Below are 18,366 nucleotides of genomic sequence, written 5' to 3' on the forward strand. Positions count from 1 at the left end.
AGATTTTGTTTTCTGGAAGAACAGATGACCATCATAGAGGAGTAGCCATCATTACAACAAAACAGGTTCACAGATGCTTGCTGGAATGGAAGCCAGTTAATGAGAGGCTAATCACAACCAGATTTAACTCGGCTTTTGCAAAGTTGACAGATATAGTCTGTTATGCACCAACAGAGGATTCTCTGGAGGTAGAAAAAGACTCCTATGACCAACTGCAAAAACTGGTAGATGAAACACCTTCGCACGATGTGCTTCTCATCATGGATGATCTAAACGCCAAGGTTGGATCAAACAACACTGGAAAATAAAACGTCATGGGGTTAGAGACCAAAGAGATCAAAGGGAACCACCACTAAATGTAGCAAAGTTAACAGATCCAGCAGTAAGGACAATCTTCCACTTAGAATTGAGGAACAGGTTCACAGCACTGCAAAACCAGCAAGAAATAGACCGACAACTTCAATGAAGTTTTGCGCGAAGCCGGAAAGAAAATGCTAGGCCCAAGAAGGAAACGAAACGAGGCCTGGATATCAGAAGAGACATGGAAGAAAATAGGAGAGAAAAGAGGAGAAAAGGAAGATTTTGACAACCAAATCAAGAATGAAGGCTAAGCTACAAAAGTCATACAGTTCACTAGACAAAGAGATAAAAAAAAGGGCAAGACAGGAAAACATATATAGTAAATATTGCACAAGAAGCTGAAACCGCAGCCTCAAAACAGGATATGGGCACACTCTATAAGCTTACAAAGGCATTAACCAATGGATTCCGATCAACCGATACACCAACCCGAGATCAAAATGGAGAAGTGGTGACGAAAGAAGAGGAAAAACTACAGTGCTGGAAAGAACACTTTCAGAGGGTACTTAATGGAGATGACCCACAAACTGAGGCAAACATTACACCAGCGGTAGAAATGTCGAGGAGGTAAGGAGTGCTATAAAGGCACTGAAGAGCGGAAACGCACCAGGCATAGATCAGGTCCATCCGGAAATGCTGAAAGTAGAGGAACACCTTACACCAACTGTCCTTACTTGAGTTCTTGGAGACATCTGGACTTCAGGATTAACACCACTCTCCTGGAAAACAGGCCTCATCGTTAAATTACCAAAGAAGGGATATCTGTCTAATTGCAGCAACTGGAGGGGAATTATGTTGTTACCAATCACCAGTAAAATTCTCAGTCGAATTATTTTAAATAGAATAAGTGATGCAGTTGATCACCTTCTTCAAAAAGAACAGGCAGGGTTTCGAAAAGGAAGATCCTGTATGGACCATAATATTCACACTGCGGCAGATAATGGAGCAGAGCAATGAATGGAACGCTACCATCTATGCCAACTTTATTGACTTTGCTAAAGCCTTCAACAGTGTTAATCGACCAGCACTATGGAGAATGCTCAGCTATTATGGGATTCCTGATAAGATCATCTCTATAATTAAGATGCTATATAGAGACTTTAGTGCTAGAGTTATACGTCGTGGTTCCAGCCTCACAGAGGAATTCATTATTAAAACCGGAGTCAAACAAGGCTGCTTGCTATCCCCCATACTGTGGAGGAGGTTCAGGAATTCACCTATCTGGGTAGTAAGCTAACAACAGACAGAGACTCCAGGGCAGATGTCCAGAGCAGGATCTCCAAGGCAAGGGGAGCCTTTGCCATATTGAAGACCATATGGAGATCATCAAAGATCAGCACAAAAACCAAGCTGAGGATTTTCACAAGTAACGTCCTTGAGGTCCTACTGTATGGGGCAGAGTCATGGAAAGTGACACAGGCCATTTGTCACAAGCTGGACATGTTTCAGACAAGATGCCTTAGACAAATACTAAGAACATTCTGGCCCATGACAGTCTCGAATGAAGACCTTTACCGGAGCACAGGCTTGACCCCACCGCCAAGTGTCATCAAGCTCAAAAGATGGATGTGGATAGGTGTGGATAGGTGTGCAGAATGGACCCAAGTGCCATCCCAAGGGTAGCCATGAGATGGACACAACCAGGGAAGAGAAAAAGAGGCCGACCCAAAGAGACCCGGAGAAGATCTGTGGAGAAAGATGAAATAACTCGGATGGACCTGGGGCCAAGTGCAGCACTGGGCAGTAGACAGACAGCATTGGTGAATACCTTATGTGCTATCCAGCACGAAGAGGATTAAGTAAGTATAGGTGAGTCAATTTAGGGTTTAACCCTAAATTGAAAAAAGGTTTTTCAATGGACTTCGGTAGTATTGGGCATGCTAAATAACATACTAAAAGTCTACCAAAATCTACCTCCCAAAAAGCCGCCATTTTCAAGATGGCGTCCAAAATGGCTGCGTGGAGCTTAAAATGGCTATATCTCAACTGGAGAAAATGTTGACAAAGGATTTGTCAACTGATTCTGGTACCTCGGGACATGCTTAAAGGAGCATTCAATGATTTGGGTGATTTGGAAAAAAACCCGGTCCACCCGGTAACAAGATGTGCACATGCACACGCTCTACAGTGGGGGAAGTACAACTGACCAACAGCACGTGCACCAATGCCCGCCCCACTCGATCATGATTGGAGGAAGGCCCCTCTCATCCTGATTGGATGAAGGCTTTGCCACCCAAAGCCCAAACCGAAACTAGGGTTTTTTTGACCCCAGGGGCTCAGGGGAAAAGGGGGGGGGGATGGGAGTGAAATTGGTAGATTTTGGTAGACTTTTAGTATGTTATTTAGCATGCCCAATATTACCGAAATCCATTGAAAAACCCTTTGTATAAATTTTTTGGGGGTTAAGTGCTTTTTTCCACTAAATTGACTCACCTAGTAAGTAATTGTTATGTTTTAAATCTGCATGTTCAATGTGATGAAGTTTTTTTTTTAAACTATGAATGTATAAACATGCCTGGAGAATGCCACTTGCAAGCCCCTGGAGGGTTTTTAGGCTTTCTCCTTCACATTTTTATTGATCTTGTGTATCATTTTCTAAATATCTTTGTATGTGAAAATAAACAAACCAAACCAAAATTGCACAATTCAAAACAATATAACATGTTTACAATGTTACAAGTTTATACTTAATCAAACAATGTTTTACTGGCCTTGTTAAATATATAATATATGCGAGCAATTTGTGAGATGATTCGGGAGCGCAGCGTGACATCAGATGCCTATAATCCCTGTGATATTATAACATTTTTATCTAGGCATAAATGGACTGCACGCCTTTATTTCCAAGTGACAATGACAATTAGCGTGGGTGCAGGCATCACCCACGCCTTCGCCTACCTACATGACTGCTTTAACGTGCACGAATGGGTAAAATTAATATAGTAGCCTCCATTCATGGCGATGCAACTGTGATGCGTCATGTAGCCTTGAGGTGCGTGCGTGCGTGTGAGCCATGCAAGCGAGGCGAGAGGGAAACAGACAACGTGTAGGGTAGGCCTAGTCTCTCTCTCTCTCTCTCTCTCTCTCTCTCTCCTAAGATCAATCTAAGTCGATTCTATTTTTATTTATCTTTGGTCTGGTTCTTGACCTTTTCTTGATCTTCTCTTACCCGGTTCTACTCCGGGGTCCGGCGGACATATGTTGCATGTCACTCCCTGACTCTCTCACAGTCCTGACTATCAATAAAAGGCAGAAGAAAAATATGTATATAATATATAGAAAATTGTGTGCAGACTGTATTCACACACACCAGAGTACAGCACAGTATGAATAGTACAGTACAGTATGATACAGCACAGCACAAGTACAGTACAGGTAGTACAGTACAGTAAAAGTAGTACAGTACAGCACATATGACGTAAATTCTCCATTTATTGTCAATGGGAATTTAATGTTTGTGTAAGACGACAATCTACACTAATGAATATCAAAAACAAAGAGTCTCCTTTGTGTCTCCATAGGGAACAACTGCTGGTCATCACATTATTGACGTGTAGGAATGCGACAAAAACAAAACAAATATCCATGAATTCAAGTCTCCATGTAATCGATCGAAAAAAACCTCCTGGGAGTGAACCATCGCTTTAAACGGGTTAAAGCGTGAGTTGCACTTGTTTCTGATCAATTCTGCCCACCCAATTCCCCCCCCCCCCATCACACACTGACGTCAAGTGACGGCACTAAGTAGATCAGCCATCGTAACCTTGGACCTCAGAACTGTGAGGTCTGTGTGGGTCTAATGGAATATCACCCAGTGAATACTGACTGATGTTACATTACCATGCTTCACTGCAAATGCACTCATTACTTCTACTGACAGGCCCTCTTTAATTCCATTCTATAGCTTTCTTGCACGCACACGTACCTTGGATCCGTCGACGCTGATGATGCGGTAGCTGTTGCGTGTGCTGTCGTAAAAATAGGAGACTGTGACAGCCTGTTTGCTGGCAGGAACCCAGTTCTTCTTGGTGGTCGGGTCGATCTGGAAGACATGGGCCCTGGTGGTGAAAATCGGCTGCTCCCTAGAGACCAGAAAAGAGAGGGTTAATTATAGTTAAAAAGAAAAAGAAAAAAGAAAATGAGGCTTTGCGAGCTACAAGCGTTGTGACTCGTGAGCTTGTAGATCGGGTATTTGAAGCATTCTTCTGGCCCCCGACTACCCCACATTACAACAAAGCACTAAAACACTAAAGCTAAACTAAAACTAAGCATTTTCACAAAATAAAACTAAACTGAAATTGAAAACATGAAGCCAAAAACGAAATGATCAATCAGTCCAGGGAATGAGACGACAGCAGAGTTGAACAGATGAATACGATGAGTCAACAGAACAATCTGTTGATCAACAAACTACATTGCACTGTAAAATCCTGTGTACGTACAAATATACAAAAACACCATTTTTGGCGACCCGTCCACATGAGCGCAATGCTTTGACTAAATAGTCCCTGGATCGACTCCCGGCCTGCCAGACCATTTGCTGTATGTCATCCCCCTATCTCTCTGTCTGTATTCTGTCTCTCTCCACTGTCAATAAAATACCCCAAAAATGCCCCCTAAACACCACAAATATATAATCGATCGAAGTTAATAAAATAATCGTTTGGTAATCAATCCCTATTTAGGGTATGTCATAGACAAAGTATAAAACAGGGCCTTTTTTACATATTTTTAATCGCACCTTGATTAATCGATAGTAGCCACGGCGATAGTAGCCACGGCCCACGGGCACACACACACTTTTTGTCTCCATCCTATTATGGCTACACTACAGTAGCATTGTGCTGCTGTCCCTTGGGGCGCCAGGTGTTAATGTAACACAAACTCTGATCCGTCATGGCAACACACACCCATTAACACATCAGCACCTCAGATTGCCGTTTCCTCTGAGCACAGGCCAGGCCTACATTGAAACCGCTATGCATTTCTGTGTATATATATATAGAGAGAGGGAGATTATATATATATATATATATATATATATATATATATATTTCCTTTACACCTCTTTTTCCCTCTCTACACAATGTGTCAAAATGGCTTTACCAGAAATAATAGAAACTGAAAGTGTTTTGATAGACGATTCATTTTTTAATAGAGCAGTCCTCTTGAATGTCCTCTTGAATTGAATAACATCATGTTTTATAATTAACTTGAATTTCTTTTTGGATTTTTGTTGAATTTTCTCATATTATACCATGCGAAGAATAGGGATGCTACAGATCACGTTGCAAATACATTAGGCACAATTATCTCGGTCACGTACCTAAATGGTCTGCATTTCTATAGCACCTTTTATCCAAATGGCTTTACAACATACATTTAAATTCACCTCTCACACATACACAGCCAGGAGGATCAAACCGGGAACCTTCAGGCTCCCAGACGGCCACTCTAGATCCTAGTCCTAAGCAACTGCCGCCCTCATCTACCAGCAATGTAGTTCCACAATGGCGAACAATATAGCTATACTGCTCAGTGTGAATAGCACTTACGGGTCCATTTCTAGAATGTGTGTTAAATTAACACTGACAATTTTACTGTGTGATACTATGTTCCCTGTTGAAAGCATAACATCCTACACGACATACTCATGCATAATACATTATTATTAATACTACATAGATATTATTTATGAATATAGCACATTCTCATTCTAGTACAATGAATTTCATTACCACTTTCCATTTTGCATGCCATACTCGGGGGATGAACTTATATATTTGACATAGGAACAAAATGGCCACCATGTGAATGTGAACTAACCCAGAACACACTTAGGGATTAGAGTAGAGCCATTATTATATACATCTGGGCATTACAATGTGAATGGAGGCCAAATGTGTTATTGACACAGCAAAAAAAAAGTGTGGTGGGGGTGGCGTACAAAAGTGTTTTTTTTTTAAATAATTGTTTATTAATCGTAAACGGCAAAAGTTTGAAATAATGGTGATATTGATTTGAAGTCCTATTGCCCAATCCTACTCAGGACTGTGCAGTGTAGGAGTTGCACCAATAGAGTGTCAGACTACAGGCAGCAAAAAGCTAATGAAAGCTTTTGCTTTCATTGGGATTATAATCCTCATAGAAATGTAAGCCAAATAAATTAACTTGTCCCGTTTAATCCTAATCTCTTTTAAAGGACAACAAAACCCATTATTCATAAATGGTAAATTTATATAGCGCCTTTATCCAAGGCGCATTACATTCACACACCGATGGCGACAGAAACCATGCAAGGCACCAGCCAGCAATTTGGGGTTCAGTGTCTTGCTCAAGGACACTTCGACACCAACTCTGGGGGAGCCCGGGTTCGAACAGGCAACCTTGCGTTGCGACACCCACACCCACACCCACACCCACACCCACACCACACACACACACACACACACACACACACACACACACACACACACACACACACACACACACACACACACACGGTTTCCTGGAAAGGTTTGCTATCATCCCCCCGAACCCTCCACACTGGGGTCCCACAGGGATCTGTACTTGTTCCCCTCCTTTTCTCACTGTACACCAAATCCCTTGGCACTATCATCTCTGCTCACAATATATCCTATCACTGCTATGCCGATGACACACAACTGTTTCTATCCTTCCCCCCCTCCGCCACTCAGGTGGAAAAGCGCATCACTGCATGCATGGCTGACATCTCACAGTGATGTCCTCCAACCACCTCAAGCTGAACCCAGACAAGACTGAGCTTCTCTTCTTCCCAGCTAAGTCCTGCCCTATGCGGGAGCTAACTATTTCCGTAGACAACGCCCTGGTAACGTCTGTCCCAACAGCCAGGAACCTTGGTGTTGTCCTGGACAGTCAGCTCTCGTTTAAAACTCACATCACAGCTGTCACTCGATCCTGTAGGTTCACACTCTATAACATACGACGAATTAGACCGTTCCTCACCCAGGAATCAGCCCAGCCAATATAGTCAAAACTTGACTATTGTAATTCGCTCCTTACTTGCCTACCGGCATGTGCACTTAAGCCTCTCCAACTGATCCAAAATGCCGCAGCTCGTTTGGTCTTCAACCAGCCAAAATTCTCACATGTCTCCCACCCTGCTCCGCTCCCTGCACTGGCTCCCGGTCACTGCCCGCACAGAATACAAAACTCTGATGCTGGTATTCAAAGCAACCAAAGGTATGGCTCCCCCATATCTTGCAAGCATGATTGAACCCTACAAACCCTCCCGCGCACTCAGATCAGCCAACGCAGGAAAGCTGGAAGTACCCTCACTAAAAACGCCGGGACAACGCTCCACACGTCCCAAACTCTTCTCCCTTCTGGCCCAAAAACTGTGGAATGCACTCCCCGTTGCAATCAGAACTGCAGCATCACTCCCAATCTTCCGCCGTAGTCTGAAGACCCACCTTTTCAGACTCCATCATGGCCCATAGCACTTATCCTACCCCCTTAGATACCACTTTTAGACTTAGATAGCATTTGAAACAGACTTATAGCATGTCATGTAGACAGCACAATAATTGCATTGTATGTAGTCATAGCACATCATAGTACATATGTATAGCATAGTATAGTATATATGTATAGTTTATATGTATAGTGTCATTATATATATATATGTTCTAGTTACGTTCTTAGCTTACGCATGTTTCATGATAAATGCATTTTATATATGTGATGTATTCCCATGCTTTTGTTCTTGCCTAATGTAAATCGCTCTGGATTAAGAGCGTCTGCTAAATGCCTAAATTGCACGCGCGCGCACACACACGCACACGCGCACACGCACACACGTGTAACCCCTAACTGCCCCCCTCTATGCTCACTTGAGAATCACTGAGTAGGGTGAAGCTGAAGACTTTATTTCCCCTGTGGGATGAAGAAGTTCTAGTTATTATTATATTATAATAATTTATTATCACACATACTGAATGCACACGTTGACCTTTGCAGTGGCAGGAAAAAGAAGAAAAGCTGAAATGGATAGACTAATATCACTGCGTAGGGCTATTTTCTTTCCCGCACTGGCAGATTCGTCTTTCCAGGCTAGTGACTGACACCCCCCCCCCCCCCCCCCCCCCAAACACACACACACTTTTGCGTTTGTGTGGCAGAAACTATAGAGGACTTTTTTGAAGAACACTGAATAATTCCTCCCGTCTCTGCACCCCTCCACCCATCTGGTGCTCTGAATAATTTACAGGTGCATGTGTGTTTGCTCCTCACAAGGGAAGGAGGTCTGAGTCAGTCCACTCTCCCACGCTGATTATACATAAGTTGTTTCGTTAGAAACGCAGGGGATGGTGAGACACCCAACCAGTTAGCTCTGTAAAGCCAAACATGTGCGCCATCACATGACAGTGTCGTGCGTCATAAATATCATACCTACAAGCTCACAATGCATAGCAGATGCAACATGTTGGGAGCATCGACTTAACGGTGTGGCATGCTCCCTCAACATAATGACTTATGATTGGAAAGTCTGCCTATAGTACACACACACACACACACACACACACACACACACACACACACACACACACACACACACACACACACACACACACACACACACACACACACACACACACACACACACACACACACACACACACACACACACACACACACACACACACACACACACACACACACACACACACACACACACACACACACACACACACACACACTCTGTGTGCAGTATTAACATGATTACTCAGGTTCACTGAACTGTTCTGGGAAAACAGGAAAAGCAGGTCTGCATTTACAAAATGGACTACAATTTTAAGGTCTTCCTCTCTAAAACGGTCTATATTCTAGTTAGGAAATATACATGTACATACCCGATAAGCAAAAAGATATGTTTGGTACTTATGGAGACAGTTTGAGTAATTCTGCTGACATTGGACTAACTAAGCACAAGTGTGAGAGTGAGTCCCAGCATTTCGCGTTAAGTCTGGATGGACCTTTTATGTGAAGTGTTGCAGTCACATTATATTTGCTTCACGCAGTACCTGTATTTGCATGTAGAAACACAAGTGAAATCAGCCCAGTACAGATTCCAGGGTGAATTACTTCATTTGAATTACGTCATTTAATGCTAGACCTGGATGTCAACTGTAGGCGAAGTCGGTGGCTCTCATACCAAACAGCCAAAGTGACTGTCAACGACCTCCACATTTTGTTGATTCCGAGGAAGGCCTAATTAAATTATTGAATATGGAGCCGGACTGTGCAACATTATTTCCTCCTTTTTAAATTAACATGTACGGTATAATGCAACACATTTTCAGCCATTTTCAAATTGCAGATGTATTTATTAAAGTGGTTAAACTGGAACCCCCTCAAAGACATGTGGAGGTCACTGGACCCCACTATGAGCGGCCACTGTCCAGTGCCCACAAACTCCTTTAATTACATGACAAAAACACAATATCTTCTTCCAACAACCCAACAAGTCTAAAGACTCTCCGGTCCAGAATGCTGCTGCTATGTAGTGTTCGGCACCACTGGGCTATGTCGAGACCTAGTTGTTAAGATAACCCGTTTATGCATGTGCTTTTCAGTTTATGCTTGAGGATTATCATAGTCTATAACACATTTCCTGTCTGTCTGCTTTGGCCTCTCTCTGTGTTCCTACAGTTTCCAATATGCATTCCACCAACAAGCACCTGCCTGGCCACACCCATACGGTCTATGGTCTTCATTACATCAACCTGAGTCACATTTTATTAAGGGACCAAGAAGTCACAAAGTGGTCTTTGAACGTGCATATCTCATGAACCGTTTGACCATTGGCAATGACACTTTGATACACATATGCGTCTCCTCATGTCGAACAACTTTCATGTTCTGACTTTTGACCTCTGACCTTTAGATCACCCGCCAATTTGAATTATATGAAAATCAGTTAAAATGCATCTCCTCCCAGGATCTTTGATCAAAATGCACAAAAAAGTTTTTATGAGCCAATGAAAATTGCTGGTTTGTTAAAATTCTTCTGCCTCTAATACATACATGCAGCATCATATGTCACTTTACAGTATAGTAGAGGGTCATGCCAAATTGCACTGAAAGCAGTCTTACTGCAATAGGCCAAAGGGGGGCACTATAGCAATTTTATCAAAATGAAACCTTTGAACAGTCATAACTCATGCTTTGTTTGGCCAAAATTAATGGTACTTGTTTCCACATGTTCCTTGACTCATGGGGAACACATCTGTCACTTTGAAAAGTAAGCTCCGCCCTCAGATTTTCCGCCATTTTGAGCAGTTTGAAAAAGGCTTATATCTGATTTTCTGCCCTGATTTTTTAGCAACTTGCGTGAAACGTTCTACACACAATCTATGGACCATTAACTGAAATCCCAGTTGAAGTAAAGTTTGTACGTGAACACATGAACAGCGCACACACTGTAGAAATGGATAATGACATGCCCAAAACAAGGACACCCATACTGGTTACCAAAAACATTGAATGATGTTACCGTTTACAATGAGAAAACTGACTGTGTCCGGATAGCTCAGTCAGTAGAGCTTGTGCCTTTGGAGCACAAAGTCATGGGTTCAAATCCGGGCACCGCCAACTCAGCCCAAGATTCTTATTTGTGCATATTGTTCATATTGCGTATTGTCTTCTTTCTTGGTCCCGCCTTATCGCTGCTTGCAGCTATATTTATTATTATTATTATGGTGACGTTTCAAGCCGGGAGGTTCTTCCTCAGACCTGACCTGTACTAACTGCCAATCGGTACACAATATGGTCATGTGATCAAAACGGATCTGTTGGAATTTTCATTGCGACCATAGGTCACAGATTACCATGAAAACCTGTAAAACCTGTCCGTCAGTCAGGTCACGCCTCCATATATGGTTGTCAGTTCATTACGCCTCGTGACATCACACACCTCCATATATGGTTGTCAGTCCATTACGCATCGTGACATGTCACACCACCATATATGGCCGTCAGTCCATCACGCCTCGCGACACGCTCCATATATGGCCGTCTCCATATATAAAGATCACGACACTGACCTCATCAAACCCTGGATATCAATACATGGAGAAGACTGGATCATCACCTAGATCTGCATATATGAAGCCGGCCAACAACTCTACATCTGACCTCAACCCTCAAACCCTCAGATCTCCATATATGTAGCTGACCTGTTCTGACATTCCATAGGTTGATCCTTCCCACCCGTCCTTCCTCTTCGATGTCTCCATTTTGACTGATACCTGTCCATTCCAACTCTGGACGGGCCCGCCCCAAAGTTATTAGTGCAGCCGCGCCCGGCAGCCGCCGAAAACTAGAGTTCTCAACAGGCAGAAAATTAAAGCCCGGCCATACATGGGCCCTCTGATCAAACCATGTAAACTCAAGACATTTCCCCTGCTGCCACCCTTATATCTCCATATATGGAGCTGACCTGTTTCTATATGGAGACATTCTATATGTTGATCTGACCTCATCAAACCCTGTACACTCAAGACACGCTCCATATATGGCCAGTACAGAATTCCTTTCATATGTTGATCTGACCCCCCCATGCCAAAGCACCAGCACTCGCCCAGCAGTCTGCCGTCACCCAGGCGGATCCGTGCACACGACCTCGCCCTTCAGGGCAAGGTTGCTTCTCGCACTCAGGGCGTCTTACTGGTAATTCATCCTGAATAAGATTGGCTTCCAAAGTTTGCAGGAGTGGCACATTTCGAACAAAATGCAAAATATTGCTGGCCTACAATAAGCTACCTGCCTATTTTTTAACAGGTCTGAAGTCGTTTAAACGAAAGTTTTTTTACATTGATTAGAAACATTCACTTAAAAACAAAGAAAATCTAAATATCAGTTAAAACGTCATCGGTGGGTCTAGGACTCTCAAAAACCTAGATTGGGCTGACGAATATATCGGTTGGGGTCTATTTTAAGCGGTTCAATATATGAAACCACTGTGGGCAACTGGTCATAAAGTCTGCTAGTGCCAATAGACAGTCCTAGCTGTCTCAGATGTGCACAGGAACATTCTTTGAGTTCCTACCAAGAAACACCAAAGGAATGTTACTTTTCCAGCTCTCTCTCACAACACACAGCTCTCTCTCACAACACGCACGCACGCACGCACGAAATCTGAGACGGAGACAAATTGCTTGTATTCTATTAGGTTATTATTCCACTTTAAGCTATGCCTGGTAATGAAGTCTAGGATGACAATCAGACAAAAAAGGGGAAATAACATCTGCGGTCTCCGTGGATACATAACATCCATAGTGGATTCATAACCAATATGGTATGTGTAGTTATTGCAAATCAGTTTTACACAGAGTAACAAGATAGCATATGAAAGGAACGTGTTGAATGCTAGTAGGCAAACACCTTTGTATTACAATGTGATCAGTGGGCCAGTGGGCCAGACACTCTTCCACAATAGCTGAATACTACAGAGAGTCTGTAATTCCACCATGTAAAAGTTGAGAACAAGAAGCTGTCATCGGCTCAGCCTATTCAGATTGGGAAGGGTATTTGATTAATCACAACGTGGTGTTCATAAAACATATATTTTAAAATAGCTATATTTAAATAACTATAAAGTTGTTTGCTGCCTAAAATGTTGTCCGTATAACGTTTTTTCGGACCGAGGTCGATTTGATCAGTTTTCCGCAGCCGTCTAGTGGGGTCTATTGGGGTGTTGGTGACAGGCTGACAGTATTACTTTCGGATCTGCAAAATGCAGTGAAAAACCGCCTTAACTATATATTTTTACGGGGGCATGGTGGTGCAGTCTGTTGCCTCACAGCTAGAAGGTCCTGGGTTCGATTCCTGCTGGGGACGTGTTCTCTCCTCCGCGCCATCAGTGCCCATAACCGAGGTGGGGTTGGCAAAAGGGCCTTTCTGTGTGGAGTTTGCATGTTCTACCCATGTCCCGTAGGGTAGGTACTCACAAAGAACATGCAGTAATACTGGTCTCTAAACTGCCTCCCCCTGGCCAGCCTGATGGAGGGGAAAAGAACTGATTGGAAAAATGTGTTCCTTCCACGTGGTATGTCCAACCAAGGAATTAATCAGGAGATTCAATAGGGAATCTATATTTTAAATGCACAAATTAACAAGTAAAAAGAAAGAATTGGCTGCGATGTTTTTTAAATCGACTAGTGTCTCAACTAATCCACGCTCATGTGTTCCTAATCGTGGGTCACGGGAGGAGGTGGCCGTGTTTGTCTCGATTGCTCCAGTCCACGGTACGCTAAGAGGCGAAGCCGATTTTACAACAAGCCTCCGGGCGGGGGAGGATGGGATCACGTTACTGAAGGCGTGTGGCGTTATTGCTGCGGTCTCCGAGGCTACTCTCCTCCCCACCTAGCCCCCACACGAGGGTCCGCTCCCAGCCCTGAGCCCTGTGTTCTTTTCCCATGGGAGAGAGTTGGGGAGCGGACTGTCCGGCGCTCCGGTGAGAACCGAGTGTGGAAGTCCGCTGACTATGCGAGTGGCCGTGTGAGCGAACAATGGCGGACATTGCAAACAAAATCGAAAGCTAGATCAAAACTGAACTGACGATGAGGAGGAGGGATTTATGCATGACGTAAATATGAGGACCAAATCAGATGAAGCGTTTTTACATATAATTTACATAACATCCCATAGAAGTTGAGAAAGCCTGATTGTTCATGTTATAGGTCCTTTAACGGATAACGGTTATGGGTTGGCCATCCCTATAGTCCAAAGTTATATTCCGAATGAATGCTTTGTTCATGTAAACAATAAGAGGAACGAGGAATACTTGTATTCAGGTTCCATGTAAACAGTTGGGTATGAATCTCTGTTCGGAATCTTGTCCATGTAACCGCAGCCAGTGTTTCGTTTATTGTGAAAACACTGACATTACAGGGTTGATGACCAGTTGGCCGCCATCATCAGGAGCACCTGAGCAGAGCTGTGTTTTGACTTTATATCTATTCAGTCTACTGCCTTCATTTTACTTTATTTATAGCTTTAAAGAGTTCTTTCAGCATTCTGTGCACAAGGTTAAAGGTCAAGGTCATAGTTATATTCTTGCCATTGCTATAGTGCCACTGCCTTCCTTTCAGGTCCAAATTGAATGAAACTTCAAAAATAACTTGAATGATGTTTCAGCATTCTGTGCCCAAGGTCAAAGACTCAAAGTAATTGTTACTGTACCGATAGCTGACGTGTGTATTTTGCACCTGTATGTGGTGCTCGTTTATCTTGTTATCTGGCTGTGTTGATAAATACAGTGTGACAGCATTCAAAAGGACTCATCTACACAGGACGGAGTAATGAGAGGATATTTTCTCCCAAATCTCATAGAAAAGCAAAAGCACTGCATAAAACAACTTTGTCTCAACTGTCCAATATTCTTATTATTATTATTAACCCCAAGAGTAAATTCCCTTACTTTGCTCATCTGTCAGATGGAGAGAGTTAAGACTCTCCATCATTTTATCCGAGAAGCCTGCTGGGGCACAAAGCTGTCTCATTAGTGAGAGCTGTGTTATGTTTGTCTAAATGAGCAGTGTCCATATGCGAGGATCTCTCTAATACCAACGCCACCTGGGCTTTTATGCAATAGACTGCTATTACTACTGATGTCAGGAGGTCAAAGGGAAACATGTGTTAAAGGCCACAAACTGGATTCTAACTACCGTGACAGTGACCACAGCCTGCTTATCCACCAGAAAACACAGTATTCTTATCCTCAAAGAGAAAGAGGGGAGGTCTCAGAAGCAAAGCGCCACGGCAGATGGTCTCCCAGAAGCCAAACCATCTGGTGATGTCCAATCCCCATCGGTATGTCCCCTTTCATTCACCCGGTTGTACAGTAAATGCTGCAGCTCTGCTCTGAGCCCCACCACTCACACTGTCCCTCTTATGTGTTATTAACACAAACAGGGAACAGACTCTGCACTTAGCTTTACAATCCCCTATGCTCTGTAGCCTACCTACAGAACAGCTCTCTGGGCAGCCAAGATAACGCCCATCACTACGTCACATTACATAGCCTAATCAATGAGCGTTAGCCTTTAGCTGTCATGCACAGGCCAGCCAAGAGATTAACACCCAACCCTGTCGTAGTCCTGGCCCTGTCAGAGCAACTTACTTGAAATAGTGATTGTGTTGCTGTCAGACCCCTTATTGAGGCAGCACAGGTTTTTGGGCAGCCTGAGCTTTGATTACAGAAGTAAAAGACATGCAATACTTAAACTCTAAAACAAGGCTAATACAAATACCATCACTTTTTATTCAGCATCTAGCCTATATAAGTCGCATATTGTTAAGTCACTCTAGTCTGAATAAGAGTCTAACGTGTATGGTAAATTGTAATATAAATCTGCCATATAATTTGGGCAGTTGTTACTGGTAAAAAATATATATCTTCTGCTGCTGATAATATTGCTAGGTTTGGAGCATTATCAGTTCTCATTCTACAGTCAAACCAAAGATCCAATCTATCAAAGCAAATGTGAGAGTTATCTATGCAAATTAACCGAGCGTCAGATAGGAGCATAGGACCACGAATGGCCAAACTAGCAGGGTCAAGGAGAGGTTACTGATAGGTGGCATGATGGTGACTGTCAATGTGTGACACAAGAGAGTGTAATGGAAGCTTCCTGATGGACAGTGAGTGAAAGAGCGTGAGATACACAAGAGAGTAAGCAAGCGTGAGAGTGAAACTGCGTGGTGGTGGCACTGGTGGTTGAATGCCATAGTTAATCCATAACCCTATTCAGGACATGAGTAAATGCAGGAAAAACATGACAGAATACCAATACCCCTCCCCATACAGTACACTGCTTTATCAATGTCAGCCAAACATTCACTGTCAGACAGATTGCATAATCACCAAATGCAATTAAAATGTGTTGTGCCATTAAGCGCGCACACACACACACACACACACACACACACACACACACACACACACACACACACACACACACACACACACACACACACACACACACACACACACACACACACACACACACACACACACACACACACACACACACACACACACACACACACACACACACACACACACACACACACACACACACACACACACACACACACTAAAATAATCAAAAACAAACAATCAAGTGAAACGTGAGCTTGGGTAAAGATTGCAGCGTGTGAGCGCAGAGAGGTGTTTGTAACCCGCTGCTTGGGTCCAGTGGGGCAGTTTCATGACACACTCGGAGATAATACTGCATCGATTCTTTTCCTTTCGAAACCTGCTAAGTAAGTCTGCCAAGCGTTGAGGCAGACAAGGTTGTTGAACTGGTTTCCTACATAAACTTCTTGGAAAAATTCAAGCACAGTGGCAAGGACTGCGCTCGATTTATTCTTATCATAATTGTTAATCATGAAATTGTTATGCAGTTATAAATTGCACCCAGCTTTTATGTGCTAAACAGTGCAATGTTTCATATTGTAATTATTATGAAAGGCGAACATTTGACTGGGTATTCACTTTGGGTTAAAGAAAACTACACTGGACAATTATTTGATTTCATTTAAGTACCGTAATAAAATAAAGCTCTGTAATATTGGTCACATGACATAAACAGCCAAGCCAGAGGGGGCAAAATAAATTGTGGCGTGAAATACAGCAATTTAGGCCTATACCGTAACAGGGAATTCCTCATGTACACAGTAACAGGCTATAAATCAGAATTATGTTTACTGAACAGTTGTGGGAGGGGCTTTGATACTCTTTGAACCACAGACACATGTAGGCTACTGAGTACAGAACCACCTCCACCTCTCGCTCTCTTCCCATCTCTAGTGCCTTGGAGCTGCGCCGTGCGCGGTGGGCAGTGTTGACTGACACACCCGCCCCACTAAACAAGCTAGATTCCCACACAGTACCAAGGAAAGGACAGTCGCGAGTGGGAGTGGAGATCGAGGGGCATGTTTTCAAGGAGTTGTAGCTGTCAATTCGACTTCATCACTTCTCCACATGTTGCCAATGTAAAACGTTTCATTGAATTACCATATAGCCTAATGACAATAGTAACCACCAGTACCCAGTATAGACACACATGGATGCCTACATTTGTGTTGTTATTTATTTATTTGGGGGGGTTCCTTGCCGGTTTCAATTAAAAAGAATATTATGCAGCCAGCGGTGATGTCCTTAGCTCGCATATTTTATAATAGCCTACTTATATATGCACGGTCGTGGACAATACATTAATTCAAAGGCTTGACAGAAGAAATAACTTAGTAGCAGTCAAGATGTTTACACTGTAAATAGAATACTTCAGCCAGCGCAGGTGTCATAAACATGGACATTTATCGTTGTGGATTACTTACCCCATTGCCACAGACTTCAGGAACTCGTTCTATGTAGACTTTGATCTTAAATTAATTACAACAAATATATATAATACAAAACAAAACAAAAAAGATCAATACAAATCCAGTGGTGATTTAGCGGTTCAAAGAGTGCATTTCTCCACCACCAGCTTCGAACAAGTCCTTATGGCTTTAAACGAGACGAGGGCTTGAAATGTGAGAACACTTCGTAAACTCGATTCACCGGGTTGTCAAGCTTCTATAGAGCCTCCCTCCATTTCAAGAAGTTTTTTTCCCCCTTTTTTAATATTTAGGTACAGTCCCGCTATGCAATAATATCCTCTCGCTCCCTTCCAACGCCGTGCGTGTAAATTAAGTTAGTGTGTTTGCGGTTCCCTGCTTGCGTGTCTATCGGAGTTGAAGGTTTAATGTGCGGTGGGAGCAGCAGCGCCCCTGAGAGGCTGGCTTCTTTATTATGTCTATACTTTCACCTGTTCATATTTCTACCATTAGTAGCCTACCATACCACCCACACCGTTTTCTGAACACTGCATCTCTACATCACTAAAACGCAAACCTCGCAAAGCATTCAGACTTGTTGTTGAACTAATAGTTTCCTACAGTGGTTCGCAAACA

General features: G+C 43.0%; 1 protein-coding gene across 4 annotated transcripts in view; it reads right to left on the reverse strand.

Annotated features, from left to right (window-relative positions):
* Positions 1-18,366, reverse strand: part of homer2 (homer scaffold protein 2) — a 48,045-nt gene that overhangs the window by 27,009 nt on the left and 2,670 nt on the right. For 2 of the 4 annotated variants that reach the window (XM_079498043.1, XM_079498041.1), the window contains exon 2: positions 4,286-4,442. Coding sequence is in view for 3 of the 4 variants with exons in the window: in XM_079498041.1 (XP_079354167.1) it covers positions 4,286-4,442 (157 nt within the window). In the remaining variant the exon portion in view is untranslated. Of the gene's footprint in view, positions 1-4,285; positions 4,443-17,748; positions 18,142-18,366 lie in introns of those variants that run through there. The other 2 variants (XM_079498042.1, XM_079498040.1) reach the window with 2 other exon arrangements.

Source organism: Electrona antarctica (genome assembly GCF_951216825.1).
Source record: "Electrona antarctica genome assembly, chromosome: 3".
Lineage (NCBI taxonomy): Eukaryota > Metazoa > Chordata > Actinopteri > Myctophiformes > Myctophidae > Electrona > Electrona antarctica.